The sequence below is a fragment of the Nyctibius grandis genome, chromosome 3, assembly GCF_013368605.1.
Source record: "Nyctibius grandis isolate bNycGra1 chromosome 3, bNycGra1.pri, whole genome shotgun sequence".
Lineage (NCBI taxonomy): Eukaryota > Metazoa > Chordata > Aves > Nyctibiiformes > Nyctibiidae > Nyctibius > Nyctibius grandis.
The window spans coordinates 107262520-107281952 of record NC_090660.1 but is presented as its reverse complement, the minus strand read 5'-3'; the positions used below and the strand labels follow the sequence as shown (position 1 = coordinate 107281952).

The 19433-nt window shown below is 42.4% G+C and overlaps 1 protein-coding gene across 1 annotated transcript in view; it reads left to right on the top strand.

Annotated features, from left to right (window-relative positions):
* ZFAT (zinc finger and AT-hook domain containing) overlaps positions 1-19433 on the top strand; it is a 106676-nt gene that overhangs the window by 12104 nt on the left and 75139 nt on the right. Inside the window, exon 2 of the mRNA XM_068396230.1 lies at positions 14368-14538. Within this exon, the coding sequence (XP_068252331.1) occupies positions 14368-14538 (171 nt within the window). The remainder of the gene's footprint in view (positions 1-14367; positions 14539-19433) is intronic.

Sequence of the window (19433 nt, the reverse complement as noted above, 5' to 3'; positions counted from 1 at the left end):
TGCTTACTATTCAGAATAGTTCAGGTTCGGATGAAGGAAGCCCTAAAATAGCTTTTTCTCTTTGGTCTGCTGCTGTTAGTACAGTTAATTTGTTAGTTATGAACACAGAATTCTTGTGATGCTGCTGTTCTCATGGTAGCAAATAGTGGCAGGTTTTGTATACTTTAATGCTTACTGAGGGTAATGCTTTTGATTTGGAGATGTGCCATAATCCTGCATAATAATTTCTTGACGAATCAAAATAGAGAAAATATTGATTTATTTAATTTTTTTTTACTGTAACAAATGAAGAGAAATAAAATTAGTTTATACCAGCATCTTTATTAAAATGATAGCTAAAATGTTATAAGGTTGAGGAAGAGGTCTAGGGAATAAATCTATGCCTAAATATAGATTTCTGACGTTAAAGTATATGTAATCAAAACTTACATTCATTTAAAGATCCTTTTTTCTAAGATGGAAAACTGCAGCTGACAAGTTATTTACATTTTACTGAAATTATGAAATAGTACCGATTACTTGAAAGTATTAAAACACATAATTGTACATTTCACAGTATTTTAAAAAATATTTTGATCTCTTTCTTAAACAGATTAAAGTAGATTTAAGTAAAAAACCCAACCACAAAAAAAAGTGTCCCTCCAGTGAAGCAATAAAAATCAGAGATACATTATAACATGTTTTTCAAAATTTCATTTTTGAAATAGCATTGAAAATGAAAAAATCTCTAACACACACAGGAGAAGAAGATCTGATGTCTAAGAAAAATATTTGTAATGTATTTGACATGAGTATAGGCTATCATAATTCATTGTACTGTATGTGCCAGTTTTTTCACGTTCAGTTCAAACCACTTTTTTGCTGAGAAATAATGTTGCTTGTATTAAACACAAATTACTGGCTTTTTACATGTTGCTCTCACATTAACTGTTACCTCACAATTTCAATACTTCTACCTAAAGAAGCTATCAAGGAAAAGTCTTGTTTATTGTTCTTAGACACTTCAATATCTTACATGCTCAGCATTTGTGTATGAAGAATTCTTTAATAAAAACAGTAGTATTATTGGAAGAATTGTGCCCACTTTTTATTGCACTTCAAATTTGAACAGCAACCCTTGTACTTTTCTCAGTAATTCTCATGTTACCGTATTATCACATTGATGGTATTATAATGGAGAATTTAACTCCACTGAATAAAGACAGCTTGTAGGTAATAGAGCTGTGATCTAATAATTGCAAATTTCAAGATAACATGGTGCAGCGGGAGAGCAGTGGCAAGACAGTGAGGAAGTCAGGTACTGGAGTAACATAAATATCTCTTTTTTTATAAGCTTGTTGGACAGCAGAGCAGTGCTATGCTTTGCAGGTAGAGGAAACCACATATTGTTTCTGACTGTATTGTAACACTTGTGTTAGCAAGTTGTAGACATTGTTAAGGTGTTGGGAGTTTTTATAAGAATAAGTAATTGGTTTAGGACTATTTTGAAATTAGTGCTGGATTTTAGGCAGTTATCTCTGAATATAGCCCAGTGCTGAGATATATTTAGGTGGGACTGTAGGATTTGCTTTTCCTTGGTCCACAAGCATAGCTGTTTTTATAGGTGTGGACTTGGAGATATGAGAGTTAGCACACCTTAAGGAAGTAAAACTTGTTGGAGAAAGATCAGAAACAACGTTCTGGGGGATATCCTGGAAGAGTCCCTGTCACAGGCTGATGGATGTGGCTGCTGCTTTCCCACTTGCAGATTCATCCAGCGGCAAAGCTGAGTGTGTATCCCTGAGACACACTCTGCACGCACCACACACACAGGAGGCACTGCCTTCAACAGCACCTACGTATAGGACTCACGTAAAATACACCACGTGCATTCACAGATCCCCCAGGTGCTGGCATGGCCCCTCTGTCCATCCGATGCAACACCTGCACACCAGCTTTGGGGAAGATGCAGACACTTGTCCCCCCCTGCCCAGCAGCTGGCACCAGGCACATGAGCTGTGACCTGTGGTCCCACTCCAGCTGCAGTGCTGAGCCCATTACTCACTTCACTCACCCCGGTCCCCCCAGTTGCTGTGCCTGGGACGTGCAGAGATGGGGGCTGGTGAATGGGGATTGTGGAGATCGAGACGGTGAATGGGGGTTGTGGTCAGCTCATAACACTTTTGTCTCTGCTGCTCTTTCCTCCTCACTCTCTTTCTCTGCTCCAGTGTGGGGTCACTCCCATGGAAGACAGTCCTCCACGAACTTCTCCCACGTGAATCTTTCCCATGGGCTGCAGTTCTTTACAAACTGCTCCAGTGTGGGTCCTTCCCACAGGTTACGGTCCTTCAGGAATGGACTGCTCCAGCGTGGGTCCCCCACAGGGCCACAGGTCCTGCCAGCAAATCTGTTCCAGTGTGGGCTCCTCTCTCCACAGGCAGTGGCTCCTGCTCAGGAGCCTGCTCCTGCGCGGGCTCCTCTCTGCATGTTGCAGCTTCCTTCAGGGCACATCCACTTGCTCAGGAGTGGGGTCCTCCATGGACTGCAGGTGGATTCTGCTCCACTGTTAACCTCCATGGGCTGCAGGGGGACAGCTTGCCTCACCATGGACTTCACCATAGGCTGCAGGGGAATCTCTGCTCCGGCGCCTGGAGCACCTCCTCCTGCTCCTTCACTGACCTTGGTGTCTGCAGGGCTGTTTCTCTCACATTTTCTCACTCCTCTCTCCCATCTGCTGCACAACCTTTTTTACCCTTTCTTAAATATGTTATCACAGAGATACTACCAACATCACTGATTGGCTCAACTTGGGGCAGTGGTGGGTCCATCTTGGAGCTGGCTGGAACTGGCTCTGTCTGACGTGGGGGGCTGCTCCGGGCATCTTCTCACAGAAGCCACCCCTGCAGCCTCCCCTCTGCTGCCAAAACCCGGTCATATAAACCAAATACACGTAGTCCCACAGATGCTCCTAAAGTATCCCAAATCTTCCTATTCCTCATTTCCCTTTTCTTACCAGTTACAAAGTCCAGGTGGCCTTCTCCAAAGCTGTGCCTGCAGTTTCTTAGTGTCCCATCAAATAGTAACTGGAGACTTTTGGTCCTTGGCATTGTCTGTTATCTCTTGTCTGCCACATTTATGTCTCTGTGTATTCTTGTTCATCATTTATCCCATTAACTTATTGACCTCCTTTGCATTGAAAATATCCTTGATCAGATAGCCTTAATGAAGCAGACTTTCACTTTCCACATACCCTTGTAAATGATAAGACCAAAATCTTATTTAAGAAGTTGATGTTTCTCATCTCATTCTTGGCTCAGTATATTCTGTTTCCTGGCTGTACCCTTGGATGCACAACAGAAGAAGGACTTTCATACAGTTGTTTTTCAGAGCTTTCATGCACGGAACGTTAAAAAAACAAACCAAACTTTTCACCTAATAATTGAGTTTGCAACACATGCTGCGTGTGGGTCCTGCACTTGGGGCACAACAACCCCATGCACTGCTACAGGCTTGGGGAAGAGTGGCTGGAAAGCTGCCTGGTGGAAAAGGACCTGGGGGTGTTGGTCGATAGCCGGCTGAATATGAGCCAGCAGTGTGCTTAGGTGGCCAAGAAGGTCAACAGCATCCTGGCTTGTATCAGCAATAGTGTGGCCAGCAGGACTAGGGAAGTGATCGTCCTCCTGCACTCGGCACTGGCGAGGCCGCACCTTGAATGCTGTGTTCGGTTTTGGGCCCCTCACTACAAGAAAGATGTTGAGGTGCTGGAGAGAGTCCAAAGAAGGGAAACAAAGCTGGTGAAGGGTCTGGAGTACAAGTCTGATGAGGAGCGGCTGAGGGAACTGGGGTTGTTTAGTCTAGAGAAAAGGGGGCTGAGGGGAGACCTGATAGCTCTCTACAACTACCTGAAAGGAGGTTGTAGTGAGGCAATTGTTAGTCTCTTCTCCCAGGTAACGAGTGATTAGGACGAGAGGAAATGGCCTCAAGTTGCACCAGGGGAGGTTTAGACTGGATATTAGGAAAAATTTCTTCACAGAAGGGGTTGTCAAGCAGTGGAACAGGCTGCCCAGGGCAGTGGTGGAGTAACCATTCCTGGAGGTATTTAAAAAACGTGTAGATGTGGTGCTTAGGGATATGGTTTACTGGTAGACTTGGCAGCGCTGGGTTAACAGTTGGACTTGATGATCTTAAAGGTCTTTTCCAACCAAAGCAATTCTGTGTTTCTATGACTTACTCCATAGCTAGAAAACTGTAGTGGCAAAGAGTAAGCAATCCTGTGGACCTGCTCATCAGGTGAAGTGACAGAGCATCCGGGCTGCTGTGTGCTCCCCGCTGCACTGCTCCCTGTTAGCTCTTGCCGAGCTGCCCAGTGAACTGGAGCAGGGAGTTAAATGTCCTGCAGCAAACTGGAAATGCAGCCAGACACTGGAGAAGGAGCCAGTGTTGTGTAACTGGGAGAAAGAGAATAAACCTGAGGATGTCCTTCTGAGCTGAAGGCATGTGTTTGTGTTTCTGATAATTTTAGCAGGTTCCGTAAAGAAACTAACACTACCACGAGGTCTTTCTTTGAAACCTTGATGTGCTTGTAGATAGGAGGATAGAAGCAAAGGCAGTTTAGGATCCAAGGGTATGAGAAACCATGTCTGTGGCCAAGTACATGGAGATCCTCTGTTTTTCTGGGGTCGAAGGTGGCAAGTCAGTGGCTTAAATTGTGTCTCCACAGGAAGAAGTACTGCTAGAGAAAAGACATGGTGGTCTTCTCTGTGGTGTAACTGGGTGTTAACCCTGGAAATAAATACATAGTTACTTACTTAATCTGAGTTAAGAATACCTGAATCTTCTGGCAGGATTCAGTAAGACCGTTTCTGGTAGCCGTACGGTATAATATGCCCAGTGAAGACTGTGGTAGCTTTAGATCTGGCCTGTCTAAATCTTGTGAAACTTGGAAGCTATGTTTACCTTTACAATTTTAAACTAAGAACAAGTACTGTTGGATTCCAACCAGACCTCAAGAGAGAGGGGCTGCAAGAAAAAGGGAAGTTGGAAACAGAAGTACAAGTTACCATGAGTAGTTACGTTGAAGGCTTGGAAGTGTGTAGTAAGGAACAGGGAGAGAGAAGAGAGAGTCTGGTAGAGAGCATGGTGTGAGAGGTGCAGGAGATGGAAAGGGACAGGTTAAAAATGCATGATAGAAAGTGGTGAACAAAAAAGAAATGAAAACAAACACTAGTATAACTTGAGAGCTAAAGGACTTAGTAAACTGAGAATAAAGATTATATCACATATGCTGGAGCTGGGAGGAAATCTTTTAGATGTAACATAGTTTATTCTTTTTTTCACTTTCACCACTAGCATTACTAATTGTCTGTTATACAATCACAAATACCTAATTGTCATTTAAAAAAAAAACCCTAAGAAAAAAACCAACAAGATAAAGTCCTAGTCTAAGAATGGCATATAAGATTTTTAACTGCAGAAAGTTCTTGTTAAGGATCTGATGGTGATGAGGCAGCGAGGTTTGGTTCAGCTCTGTTGTAAGTTTGGAAGGAAATAAATAGTTAGTCATATTCTGAACTTTATTGCTGTATATTGTAGAAAGGCTGACCAGGTGCATAAGTATGCGTACTATCAACTTTGCTATTCCACAGGCCAATAGATATCTGGTGAATTTTTATTTTTGTATTTAACTATGGAGTTCTAGTTCCTTTTAACAGTTGCAGAACCTCAAAGACTATTACAGAAGTTTTTAACTGTTGCCTGCATTGAAAAGAGTGGTGAAAAGTTTTGGATACATTAGAATTATGTAATTTAAACGATTAAAACGCGATTTAAACGCGGTGAACCCAGAACAAACAGCTGACAGCGACGGCAGCAGCGACAGCGGCTGCAGCGACTTGAGGTTAGTGCGGGGGCGAGGGCGACATCGGGCTTAGTGCGGGGGCGAGGGCGACATCGGGCTTAACCGGGCGGTTTTCGTACTCTGGGCCCCCCCCCAGCCCCCTCCCGAGCATCAGCCCCGAGCTGCTTCCCCTGCTTCCCCCCCCACCCCGGACCCGGACCCGGAGATTCCCGGCAACGAATCAGAAGAGGAGGGGGCATAGCCGGAGGCACCGAGGGCGATTTAAACGCACCACCCCCTGTTGATTGGGTGATAAAGAGCCTCCTGGAGGACAGGGACTAGTCCCTGCCCAGAGGGGAGAGACTCAGCAGTGACTGGGTGTGTCCCAGGGCAGGGGAGGCCACAGCTGTTTGCAGCTCGTTGGGGGAGGGCGCTGACTCCCTCCCAGTGCACAAGGCGAGGAAGGTGCCAAGGAGCTGTGAACCAGGGGTGTCACCAACAGGTATTTCCCAGCTCAGTGAAAGAACAATGGTATCTACCCGGCGGAAGAAGACCAAAATGGATGTGGGAACCCAGACAGATCTCCCACGGAAGGAGGCGATGGTACAGGTTGCCAGCTGCAGGGAATGCTTCAGCGTCTCTGTGGTGACAGGGGGCTGTGTGCGCTGTGAGCAGGTAGATGATCTGCTCGGCCGAGCGGCACAGCTGCAAAGCCAGGTTGAAAGGCTTCAAGCCGAAGTAGAAAGGCTTAGGAGCATTCGGGAGGCTGAAATGGAGATAGACTGGTGGAGCCAGGCTCTGCCTTCCCTACAGCAAAAATGGGAGCACCTGCCGGAGAGCTCCCAGGATCGAGGGACCCCTGTACTCTGCCCCTCTCAGGTGGAAAATGATAACCTAGAGGAGAGGAGTGAGTGGAGGCAAATCTATGGCCATGGCAAAAGGCGAGTGTCCTCCTTGCCTACCTTGCCTCCACAGGTGCCTCTGAGCAATAGATATGAAGCCCTAGTGGAATACAGCCAGTCCAATGGGGATGTGGTGGAGAGGCAACCTATATCAGAGGTCCCACCACAGTCAGAAAACCTGACAGGCGTATAGCTACCTCCTCCACAAGGAAGAAGAGAAGAGTTTTAGTGGTTGGAGACTTCTTCCTAAAGGGATCTGAGGGCCCAATATGCAGAGCTGACCCCCATCACAGGGAGGTCTGCAGCCTGCCTGGAGCCCGAATCAGGGATATCACCAGGCAACTCCCCAACCTGCTGAAGGCCACAGACTACTACCTGCTGCTGATCTTCCAGACAGGTGGGGAAGAAGCTGCATCCCGTAGTCTGAGGGGGATGAAGAAAGACTACAAGGCCCTAGGACGGTTGGTGAAAGAGTCTGGAGCACAAGTTGTTTTCTCCTCCCTCCTTCCATTTTCAGGTGATGACGTGGGATGGAATAGTAGGATTCTCTCTATTAATGCCTGGCTACGAGACTGGTGCTACAGGCAGGGCTTTGGGTTCTTTGATAATGTCTGGTTTTATATGACACCAGGCGTGACGGTAATACATGGGAAAGGTTTATGTCGTAGGGGCAAAAGGGTTCTGGGACAGGAATTAGTAGGGCTCATTCGGAGAGCTTTAAACTAGATTCGAAGGGGGATGGGGTGGTAGCTGGGCTTGCACCACTGGGGCAACGCTCTAGTGTTGAGGTAGACCAGGAGGCCTCCCATCCCCCTGGGGTGAAATTGGTGTGCTCAGCTCGCTCCCTGAAATGCCTGTACACCAATGCACGCAGCACGGGGAATAAACAGGAGACGTTAGAAATCCGTGTCCGGTTGGGGGGCTATGATCTAGTGGCAATTACAGAGACTTGGTGAGACGCCTCGCATGACTGGAATGTGGTAATGGATGGCTATGTCCTGTTCAGGAAAGACAGGCCACTAAGGAGAGGTGGTGGAGTTGCTCTTTATGTGAGTGAGCAGCTAGAATGTATTGAGTTCTGTCCAGGGGTGGATCAGGAGCGAGTTGAGAGTTTGTGGGTGCGAATTAAGGGGCAGGCTGGCAGGGGTGATACTGTTGTGGGTGTCTATTACAGGCCACCTGATCAGGATGAGGAGGGTGCTGAGGCCTTCTACAGGCAGCTGAGAGCAGTCTCGCAATTACAGGGCCTGGTTGTTGTGGGGGATTTCAACTACCCTGATATTTGCTGGGAGGCCTACTCAGCCAGCCATCCTCAGTCCAGGAGGTTCCTCCAGTGCATTGATGATAACTTTCTGATGCAAATGGTGGATGAGCCAAGTAGGAGAGGAGCGCTGCTGGATCTTATCCTGACTAACAAGGAGGGTCTGGTTGAAGAGGTGAAGGTTGAGGGCAGCCTTGGTTGTAGTGACCATGAGATGGCAGAGTTCAGGATCTCATGTGGCAGGAACAGAATAGCTAGCAGAATCACAACCCTGGACTTCAGGAGGGCCAACTTTGGCCTTTTCAAGCAATTGCTAGGAGAAATCCCATGGCACAGGGTACTAGAAGGTAAGGGGGCCCAAGATAGTTGGTTAGCATTCAAGGACTGCTTCTTCCGAGCTCAAGATCAGAGCATCCCAGCAGGTAGGAAGTCAAGGAAGGGTACCAGGAGACCTGCATGGTTAAACAGGGAACTGCTGGGCAAACTCAAGTGGAAGAAGAGGGTGTACAGATCATGGAAGGAGGGGCTGGCCACTTGGGAGGAATATAAGTCTGTTGTCAGAGGATGTAGGGAGGCAACTAGGAAAGCTAAGGCCTCCTTGGAATTAAACCTTGCAAGAGAGGTCAAGGACAACAGAAAGGGCTTCTTCAAATACATTGCAGGTAAAGCCAACACTAGAGGCAATGTAGGCCCACTGATGAATGAGGTGGGGGCCCTGGAGACAGAGGATAAAAAGAAGGCGGAGTTCCTGAATGCCTTCTTTGCCTCTGTCTATACTGCTGGAGGCTGTCCTGAGGAGCCCCGGACCCCTGAGGCCCCAGAAGAAGTCAGGATAGAGGAGGAATCTGTCTTGTTTGATGAGGGCTGGGTCAGGGACCAATTAAGCAATCTTGATGTCCATAAATCCATGGGCCCTGATGGGATGCACCCGTGGGTGCTGAGGGAGCTGGCGGAAGTCATTGCTAGGCCACTCTCCATCATCTTTGCTAAGTCGTGGGCAACGGGAGAGGTGCCTGAGGACTGGAGGAAAGCGAATGTCACTCCAGTCTTCAAAAAGGGCAAGAAGGAGGAGCCGGGTAACTATAGACCGGTCAGCCTCACCTCCATCCCCAGAAAGGTGATGGAACAACTTGTTCTTGGTGCTGTCTCTAGGCACATCAAGGACAGGGGGATCATTAGGGGCACTCAGCGTGGCTTCACCAAGGGAAAGTCATGCTTAACCAACTTGATAGCCTTTTATGAGGACGTAACCCGGTGGATAGATGATGGTAAAGCTGTGGATGTGGTCTATCTCGATTTCAGTAAAGCGTTTGACACGGTCTCCCACAGCATCCTCGCAGCTAAACTGGGGAAGTGTGGTCTGGATGATCGGGTAGTGAGGTGGATTGTGAACTGGCTGAAGGAAAGAAGCCAGAGAGTGGTGGTCAATGGGACAGAGTCCAGTTGGAGGTCTGTGCCTAGCGGAGTCCCTCAAGGGTCGGTACTGGGACCAGTTCTAGTCAATATATTCATTAATGACTTGGATGAGGGAATAGAGTGCACTGTCAGCAAGTTCGCTGATGACACAAAACTGGGAGGAGTGGCTGACGTGCCGGAAGGCTGCGCAGCCATTCAGAGAGATCTGGACAGGCTGGAGAGTTGGGCGGGGAGAAATTTAATGAAATATAACAAGGGCAAGTGTAGAGTCCTGCATCTGGGCAAGAACAACCCCATGTACCAGTACAAGTTGGGGGCAGACCTGTTGGAGAGCAGCGTAGGGGAAAGGGACCTGGGGGTCCTAGTGGACAGCAGGATGACCATGAGCCAGCAGTGTGCCCTTGTGGCCAAGAAGGCCAATGGCATCGTGGGGTGGATTAGAAGGGGTGTGGTCAGCAGGTCGAGAGAGGTTCTCCTCCCCCTCTACTCTGCCCTGGTGAGGCCGCATCTGGAATATTGTGTCCAGTTCTGGGCCCCTCAGTTCAAGAAGGACAGGGAACTGCTAGAGAGAGTCCAGCGCAGAGCCACGAAGATGATTAAGGGAGTGGAACATCTCCCTTATGAGGAGAGGCTGAGGGAGCTGGGTCTCTTTAGCTTAGAGAAGAGGAGACTGAGGGGTGACCTCATTAAAGTTTATAAATATGGAAAGGGCAAGTGTCATCAGGATGGAGCCAGGCTCTTCTCAGTGACATCCCTTGACAGGACAAGGGGCAACGGGTGCAAGCTGGAACACAGGAGGTTCCACTTAAATATGAGGAAAAACTTCTTTACGGTGAGGGTGACCGAACACTGGAACAGGCTGCCCAGAGAGGTTGTGGAGTCTCCTTCTCTGGAGACATTCAAAACCCGCCTGGACGCGTTCCTGTGTGATATGGTCTAGGCAATCCTGCTGTGGCAGGGGGATTGGACTAGATGATCTTTCGAGGTCCCTTCCAATCCCTAACATTCTGTGATTCTGTGATTCTGTGATGTATGGCACATAAATACAGATTTGTTTCCTTGCTCTGTGTTTCTTGTGATAATAGTTATTTAAAAATAAAAGAAAACAATACCCAACCCGTAGCCTACCTTTTATGCAAGATGGAAGTTTTTGGTTAGTCAAAATTAACTCTGGACTAGGTTTTGTCATACTTTCAATCATTGTATGTATGACAATAACGTATTACCTGGCAATAACGTATTACCTGATTTGCTTAAATACTGTTAATTTCAGTGATTTTTCTAAGGTAAGTGCTTCTTTCTCCCCCCTTCTCTCCTCCTTGCTCCAACTTTAAAGCGAAACAGCACAGGTACTGTTTTATGCTTTGTGAAGGGGATTGTGAATAAGGGAACCTGCTTCCTAGTCTGCAACTTTCTATTTGTTTTTAGTAATCCATTTGTTAGTCTCCCTTAGTTGTATACTTGCTCAGTATAAAGAAAAAAATTAACTAATTAAGAAATATGCTGAGATCTTTGGAAGAATTTAAAAATAAATGAAATGGCTTCATTTACATTATAGCTTAATTTTCCACTTTTCCATTTAAGAAGAAAATAACTGGTATTATTTGTTTGAGTGTACACTTAGCACAGTTTATATGGGCAAACTGAAGATAATGAATTAACACAAAGCGTGTTTAGTGAACGGAATGTTCTGAGTTGGTCTTGGCTGAAATTGCTGTTGTTTGTCTACCTGCATACTTGATTACTGTTCTTTTCTTTCTCTGCATATTTAATTGCTGTCTAATTAATTGCTCTGTTGATTTCCTATGTAATTAATTATTCACTAATTAATCATTGATTCCCTGAATAGTTAATTAACTTATTGCTTATTTGATTTTTACGCTTAATTGACTATAATTCATTGCTTTATTGCTACACCACCTAATTAGCAACTGTTTAATCAATTATCATTTGCTTGCTCCTAATCTAGTTGTTTAGGCCCGTGATCAGCATGATTTATCCCCTGCTTTATGACCTCCTTTTCCAGTCATTCTTCCTAAATAATGTCTTTACTCAGTTTTGTTTCCATCTCACCTCTGAGCGAAGCACATACATCTTCTGCATACTCTCCTGGTGTTTTCCGTGCCCTCACTAACACTCACGCTGTTCTACTGTTCTCTGCCACCTGAGCTGTTCATTTCTGGTTTTGTTCCAGCTTTACTTCTGTTTGATGGTTTCCCATGGTTTTATTACTTTGTGTGAATCCTGAAAGCTTTTTGGAAAGACCTTAAACAAGGGTTTGTGTAATTAGGCACTGCAAACAACCAGACTTCTGGGGATTCTTCTTGCTATTATGCCCCTCTCCAAGTCCTCACTGGGAGGAGTGAGAGATAAAAAGTGGCGTGTGAGTCCTGATTACAGCTGTTGAAGGAGGAGACAGGAGACACAAAGACACAAAAACTTTTAGGGAAAACAACTTGCAGGTCAGGAAGCAGAAACAGTGGCAAGTAAAACCTCAAAATAGAAGTGTCAGCTAAATAATGGAGTTTCAGCGTTTGGTGTTAGTTAAACTTTTGGGTAAAAGCTCATAGGTTTTGTAGTGTGAATCTTAAATGTGCATTTACATTTAGAGAGAACAGTTGTCATCTGCTGGGTCAATAGCAGGCTTCATTCGTGTTTTAAAAAGAAAAAAAATAATACTAACTAGAGCAGAACTAGTTCAAAGGAACTGATCTGAAGGAACATTTCCATTGTTAACATACTGCAATCAAAATGGAAATGTGTGTGTGCTCAAGACAGCAGAATGCCTGAGAAGGAGCCCTGCCGAGCTCCTAGGAACACAGGGAGTGTGTTACACATTTTACATGGCTGCTTCTCTGTGTAATACAGAGTATGTTACAAACAAGAGGAACAGTACTTGAGTTGGTTTTTAGAGACGTTTTAAAAGAGGTGAAGGCATGCTCTGCCTTTTAGTTTTAAGATAGTTGTCTTATTTCTGAAGATGAGGATGCTTTTGTTATAGTTTCACGTGCAAATAAGTGTAAAAGAGAGCCAGCTCTGCTGTTCCTAACATTCAGAACACCTTAAAGATGGATTTTTCTTGAGTGGGGTGAACCATATAAGTAGTGTGTCATGAAAGGAGGGGAATAATGTGGAATAGGGGTAGTGATCTTTGCTTGGGATTGTTTTGAAAACAGGTCTGAAAATACAGCTTCCCTGTTCTCTTCCCCCCAGATTCGTCGAAAGTTCACAAAATACCACTTTATTTCTGTACTTATCCGGCTAATCTGTGGTTTGGTTTGTACCTCTAATAACATTGGTTGTTCCAGTTTGTTTTCAGTGAGCGTGTGTGTCTAATTTTCTTTAGGGAGGTGGAAGGGAGAGGAGCAATTGAAACCAATCTCTGGGCCAGGAGTTTATATATGTAGCTGAAGAACAAGTGTGCTGTTAAAATTGGTTCCTGGTTGTTACTAGGTTTCAGTGGACACTGAAGGGAGCAGGGACTGTTGAAAAATCAAACCGTTAAAACAAGTGACAACTGTTTTAGAAAGCAAACAAAGTCCTCTGAATTAACTCTCTGCCAAAAGTTTGTGAGCTTTTTTTTAAGCTGTATTTTTCTGAATTATTAACTTTATACTAACCCTTCTTTGTTGTTATTTACTCTCTTGTGGCTTTGCTTTCACAACACACCTCGACTACCTGCGAATTAAAAAAAAACACAAACCAAGTTTTGTCTAAAAAGTTCTGTAAAATTTCTGTTCAAAGCATTGATCGAGGGAAGTTTTAATGAAATTCTTCATTTGCTGCTCCTTCAAAGGTTTTTAGTTTGTTGGGGTTTTTTTATGAATCAACAGGAATCTTTCATAGAACTTATGTGTCTAAGCATATGAAATACTAGGTATTTTTGTTAATGTCGAATATTAATATTGCCTCTGAGGCCGATATGATGTGTTTTGTTTTGAGAGCAAAACTTTTTTTCCTCTCCTTAAATTTTCCTCCTATTCCTGCCCATTTTTCTCCATGTAGATGGGTCAAGACGAGGCCTAATATTTTTCTTTCAAATATTGACATAAAAGAAGAAAAAACTATGTGTTTGTACAGCTCTGAAGTGAATGGCTAGGAGAAAGGAAGACGATGTGGTTGCATAGCTGGGACTGTCATATGATGCAAAATTTTGTGGTCTACAGCGCTGCAGATGTTTTGACCTTCCTCCTCACCCTTTTCTTAGTGGCAGGGCCACATCTAAGGATAATAACCGCTGAAGCCATGCACTTAAGATTTTTTTAAATCACAATGTATGCTCATGGTAATGTGCTAAGGCAAAATTACGCATCAAAGAATACATTTTTTATAAAATGTATTTATTTTCTAACAAATGTTACTATAATGAAGGTATTTAATTCTTCCTTTCTTCTTTTGTTTCCAGCACTTGCTTAGGTGAAGTAAGTAGAAAGGTTAAGTACATATAGGAAAGAACAGTGAGGTCTATGAATATAAATTTGAATTTGGAGCCAGGCTGTATTTCAGAGCTGCTTTGTAAGGATAAAATATTTTGCATTTATACCAACGTGACACACAACAAACCTGGACAATGACTTAATGTCTTTCATATTTTTTCAAACATATGGTAAAATTACAGAAATGTAATGGTGTCTGAGGCTGGAAGGGAAAAAAAGGTCTTAATCTATCCTGCTTCCTTTTGGGTCTTGTTAGAAAATTTCTAAGATCTGAGCCAGAAGAAATTTTTTGCCCTGCGAGGTTCTGGGTAGAAGTTTAACCATTTCTTATATTAATTCATTTTGGGGATTTATTATGAAAGTCTCATTTTAACGATGTAACATGCTTTGTTTCAGCTTGTTGCTGTCTGTTAAGTGTATTAAGTTAACTGATAGTTACTGTTTTAGCTGAACCAAAATCTCAATAACTAGTGGTAATATAAATAAATAACTTAAATTTGGAAATACTAACTCCTTGTTTTTAAACTTATTTTTCAGGGATCAATTCCATCTTCATGTGTAAGCTTTGTAACTTATTTTCGCCAAATCAATCCGAACTATTGTCTCATGTCTCTGAGAAGCATACAGAAGAAGGGACCAGTGTGGATGACATCATTATTCCGCTCCAACCTCTAACAGTACCCGCAAACATAAACAAAGATGGAGAAGGTACATTCATAAATTGAGAGGAATGTAATTTTCAAAGTCGTTTAGTTTTTTTAATAAAACCTGTGGTGTGATGATTCTTCATTGTGTATAGAATAATTTACATAGCTTGTTTTTATAATGGTTGCTGTACAACTGCCACTCTGAATTTCATTCAGTGCAGAACAGATCAGAGAACAGATGTGTATAATCTCAGCATGTGATAGGGGATGATGACATTGGTCCATAAATTTTAAATGCCAAGTATAGCAAAGTCTGCTTCCTACAGCTTTAATTTCAGCTGTGTGATAGCAGTGGGAAGATTGTGTGATAGCACTGGAAAGCAACCAGGACACCATGGACAGGGGTGTGTCTTGAGGCTTGGGAATGGTGGTGTGCTTTTTGAGTTGTCTAAATTGTTTGTTGTGATTCAGATAATAGTGATAGTTCTATTCCAAAAAGGAAGTGGCATGATTTATAATTTATGACTGTGCTTTGATATTGGCACTGGTAAATAAAGCAATCTGGTAGTCAAAGGTTGAATTAGTTATACAGAACAATTTTACTCTGCAGTGGAAAAAGTTACATTCATTCAATTTTTAACTGATTACGGTTGCAATCCTTTGTAATGCTAGCAGTGGGCTGAAAATAATTCAGACTTCATAATTATGTCTTCTTTAGACCCTTACTGAGCAGTGGATTTATATTGTTCGCAAACTTCTTACTTAATACAGCTACTAGGATTTTCCAGTCATTATGATTTCTGGATTTTAAAAACCATGTGCTTTTGAATAAAAAACACTCTAATATAATACTTAAAATAATTTTTTTGTCATTGACATATGCATGTGATATTTCTTCATTTATTTACCATCAGTAATTCAATAGTTATATTAACTTCATCAACATAAGAAGATATTTCCAATAATGGTCATACAGTATTTGACTATAGCTGCTATCTCCACAGATGGTTGGTGAGGAAAAATTGCACCAGATTATTATTTCACCCTATATGCACCCTAAAATTAACAGTGCATCAGAAGAAGAGGAATAAATATCAGATCAAGTTTCAAAATGCCATTCTAATTTTATTTTAATTGTACAGAATTAATTTCTCAGGCATGCAGAATGCATCTTCCTTTCTTAAATCTTTGTTTCCTGTTACCCCTTCACTAAATTGTATTTCTGAGCACAGTGAAACTGGTGCTTTGTAACATTCTTATTCCTTTTAGTAAAAAGGCTCTTCTGTAAACTTCTTTTTGCATTTGTGTCAGGGACTATCTGCACTTTCTGTATTGTATGTTCTTAAGCATGCATTGTACATTTATGAGAATAGCATGTAATTACCATTATGATCTGAAGCAGAAATTAGACACATGCAGCTTTTAAGAAAATAACTTTGCAAATCTAATTATGTAAAATATAACATTCATATGTTAAGTAACATATTTGTAAGTTACATTTTTCATTATTCTTGGTGAATACTTTCAGCATCTAATACGATCATATGGTGCCACCTTTTTCAGATTATGTAGCCCAACTCTTTGCCATCTGCTGTCAGTAAAAATGTTAAGGTAAATTACTTTCGCATAGATTTCAACTCCTATTCTGGACATACTTTAATATTTCTTCTTTCCCATCACACAGATTGATCGGGGAAGGGGGTAGTCTCTTCTGAAGTCCTATTCAATTATTTCCTGTGTTCAGTTTTAAAAAATAGGTTATTTCACAGTTGAATATAGGAATTTGGAGAGTTCTTCTTTCAAGGCATCGATTTTTTGCCCCCCTGTTGTGGAATCTGCAGCAGATAAAACTTTAAAAGTTTATAATACACAATTTTTTCTCAGTGGACCCTTCTTTGTAGTAATTCAGTATTGTCACTAAAAGAAGTGATTGATGAATGACAGCCTTAGAAATTACAACTTCCTTTTAGTACTCATTGACTGATAGATGAACATCTTTTTGTCCTTTGAAAGCATAGTTTCTCTTCCAAGTATTGGTAAACACTGTAGCTACTTAAGAATTGGTATAGATGAGTGAATGCTGAATTGTTAATGAAGCTCTTTATGGAGCCTGAGTAATAAATTAATGATTTTATGAGTACTGTGAACAAGTAAAATACTAGTTAAATAATATGTGTTTATTACTCTAATGTTATTTTATTGGCAGTGCTCTCTGCTGAATTTTATTTAGTCACACCACTTTCCCATAGTTAGATCGTGATCTATTTGGAGTTGATTTGTCCTAACCGTTTTGGTAGGGTGACGTTAGAATTTTTTTACCGAGTGGAACCAAGGGTACCAGGCAGATGGTGCTGTTATACAAATTAAGCAGAGGTCACATTTTATCCAGCGCTGGAGTGTGACATCTTTCTTTGGGAAATGACAGATGTTTACAGGTTAACTGTAGTCACTCATGCTCCACTTTTGCATAGGGTTTCCTTTCATAAGTTTTCACAATGATCTCCATCTCCTTCGAAGTGCTTGTCAAAACCCTGGGTTTTTTTGCTTCTACTCAGTCAAATTGGTAACGATCATTTGAGGGACAGCATCAATGGCCCTGGCTTCATCTGTTCATAGTATTATTCCCTGATGGATCGTTGTTTGGTTTAGGCTATATCTGCATTATGAGATACATGCTCTACAGATTATGAAACCTTAAAGAAAGTTACAATCTGGGTATCATAATATTCTCCAAGGAGTTTAACTCATTAAGGTCACTTAAAACTGGCATATGCATCAGCCTCATCCTTACTTGAACACAGGGTGCAACTAGAGCACACATTCAGGCTTGGGGGATGAGAGGTGTTGATAGGTGCTGTGATACATACACATAACAGTAACAATATAAGGCTGTGGATGAGATTTATTTGCATGTATTTGTATGACACTGTACTGAGGTTCATTAAGCCCAGTGGAATCCACAGTGTTGTCGTGCCGGGATCTACATGGTCTACAGGCTAATCTATGAATAGTTAAAAATACTCAACAGTGAAATTACTGTTATTTTAATTTTGTTTCCTTTTATTCAACTTTGTTTAGTTTGAAAATAAACTTTTAAAAATGTTGTCTAGGCCCTAGTGCTCTGGAGATCTGGCTGTGGACCTCTATTTTTATGTAGTTTGATCCCAGTCAAGTACTGTGTCCAGTTCTGGGCTGCCCAGGTCAAGAAAGACAAGTAACTACTGGAGAGAGTCCAGCAGAGGGCTACAAAGATGATCAGAGGACTGGAGCATCTCTCTTGTGAGGAAAGGCTGAGAGAGCTGGGTCTCTGAGAGGGGATCTTATCAACACTTACAAATACCTTTGGAGCAGGTGTCAAGAGGATGGGACCAGACTCCTCTCAGTGGTGCCCAGTGTCAGGACAAGGGGCAAAGGATACAAATTGAAACACGGGAAGTTCCATCTAAATATGAGGAAAAACTTCTTTACTTTGAGGGTGACAGAGCACTGGAACAGGCTGCCCAGGGAAGTTGTGGAGTCTCCTTCTCTGGAGATTCAAGACCCACCTGGACATGACCCTGTACAACATGCTCTAGAGGAACCTGCTTTGACAGGGGTTTGGACTACATGGTTTCTAGAGGTCCCTTCCAACCCCAACCATTCTGTGAATTACTGGGAACAATCACAGACCTCAACAGAATCTGATTGAGAAGTGTATATATATTGCTTAGCTAAACTTCAAGAGATTGATTAAATATAATTCTGCTGTATAATAACATGAAGGCCTCATAAATTGAAATGTTCTGTGTTACTCATGTTCTGAATATTTTTGAGATAATTGATTGTTAAATGGACTGATTTGTAGAAGCTTATGTGAATAATTCCTATGAAGGAATAGTATAAAAAAAGACATATAGTTTATTTCATTATTCTCTTTTTGGAGTGCCTTTTTTATGTCTTTGAGTACATAATTATAGAGCAGAGCACAGAATGTCTTCCCTGAATATTGCCATTGCTCATCCAATACCAGTCAACATAAAGACTGGTTTCAGTGAGTCTGTGATGAGTGTAAAATCCCCGGAAACAACTAACTTGTTCTTGGGGGAACAGGATCTTACTTTTAAAATCTTTTAAATGACCAATTTAAAACTTCTACCTCTGACTAAGTGTCCTTTAAATAAGTGTTGGATTTTTAAAAAATTTATTTAATATACTACTTTATTTTTAACAGTTGAGTGGATTCTTTTTTCTAGCAAGCAATGATGTTTCTGATTGACTTGCTTATGTGCTAACAGATGAGTGACAATGTACTACTCTTCAGTTACTGTGTATTGTTAATCTTAGGTGGTGCTTTGAACTGTGATTAATACAATGCAGCGTGAATGGCTTGCTGGTGGCAAGCTGGGTAGAGAGAGACAGCTGGAGTTTATGGTCATGTTAGAATCATAGAATTCATAGAGTCATAAAATGGTTTGGGTTGGAAGGGACCTTAAAGATCATGTAGGTCCAACCCCCCTGCTATGGGCAGGGACATCTTTCCACTAGACACTGTTTCTCAAGGTAAACATTAAGTCATTTCCATTTATCATAGAATCATAAAATCATAGAAATTCTTTACTGTGAGGGTGGTGAGACACAGGAACAAGTTGCCCAGAGAATCTGAGGATGCCCCCTCCCTGGCAGTGTTTGAGGCCAGATTGGATGAGGCTTTGGGCAACCTGGACTAGTGGAAAGGTGGCAGGGGGGTTGGAACTAGACGATCTTTAAAGTCCCTTCCAACCCAAACCGTTCTATGATTCTATGATAATTTTGTAGGCCATAGAAGAGGAACTGCCACCAACTGTCTGAAGGAGCAGTTTTCACATTTCCACTTGCATATAAGATTTTGTTTCAATTTCTATCTTAATGTGAAAGTGCTGTTCTGTTTTTCATTAAGTTTACATTAAAGCAGTCAAGAAACAGCATATCTCTTTTACC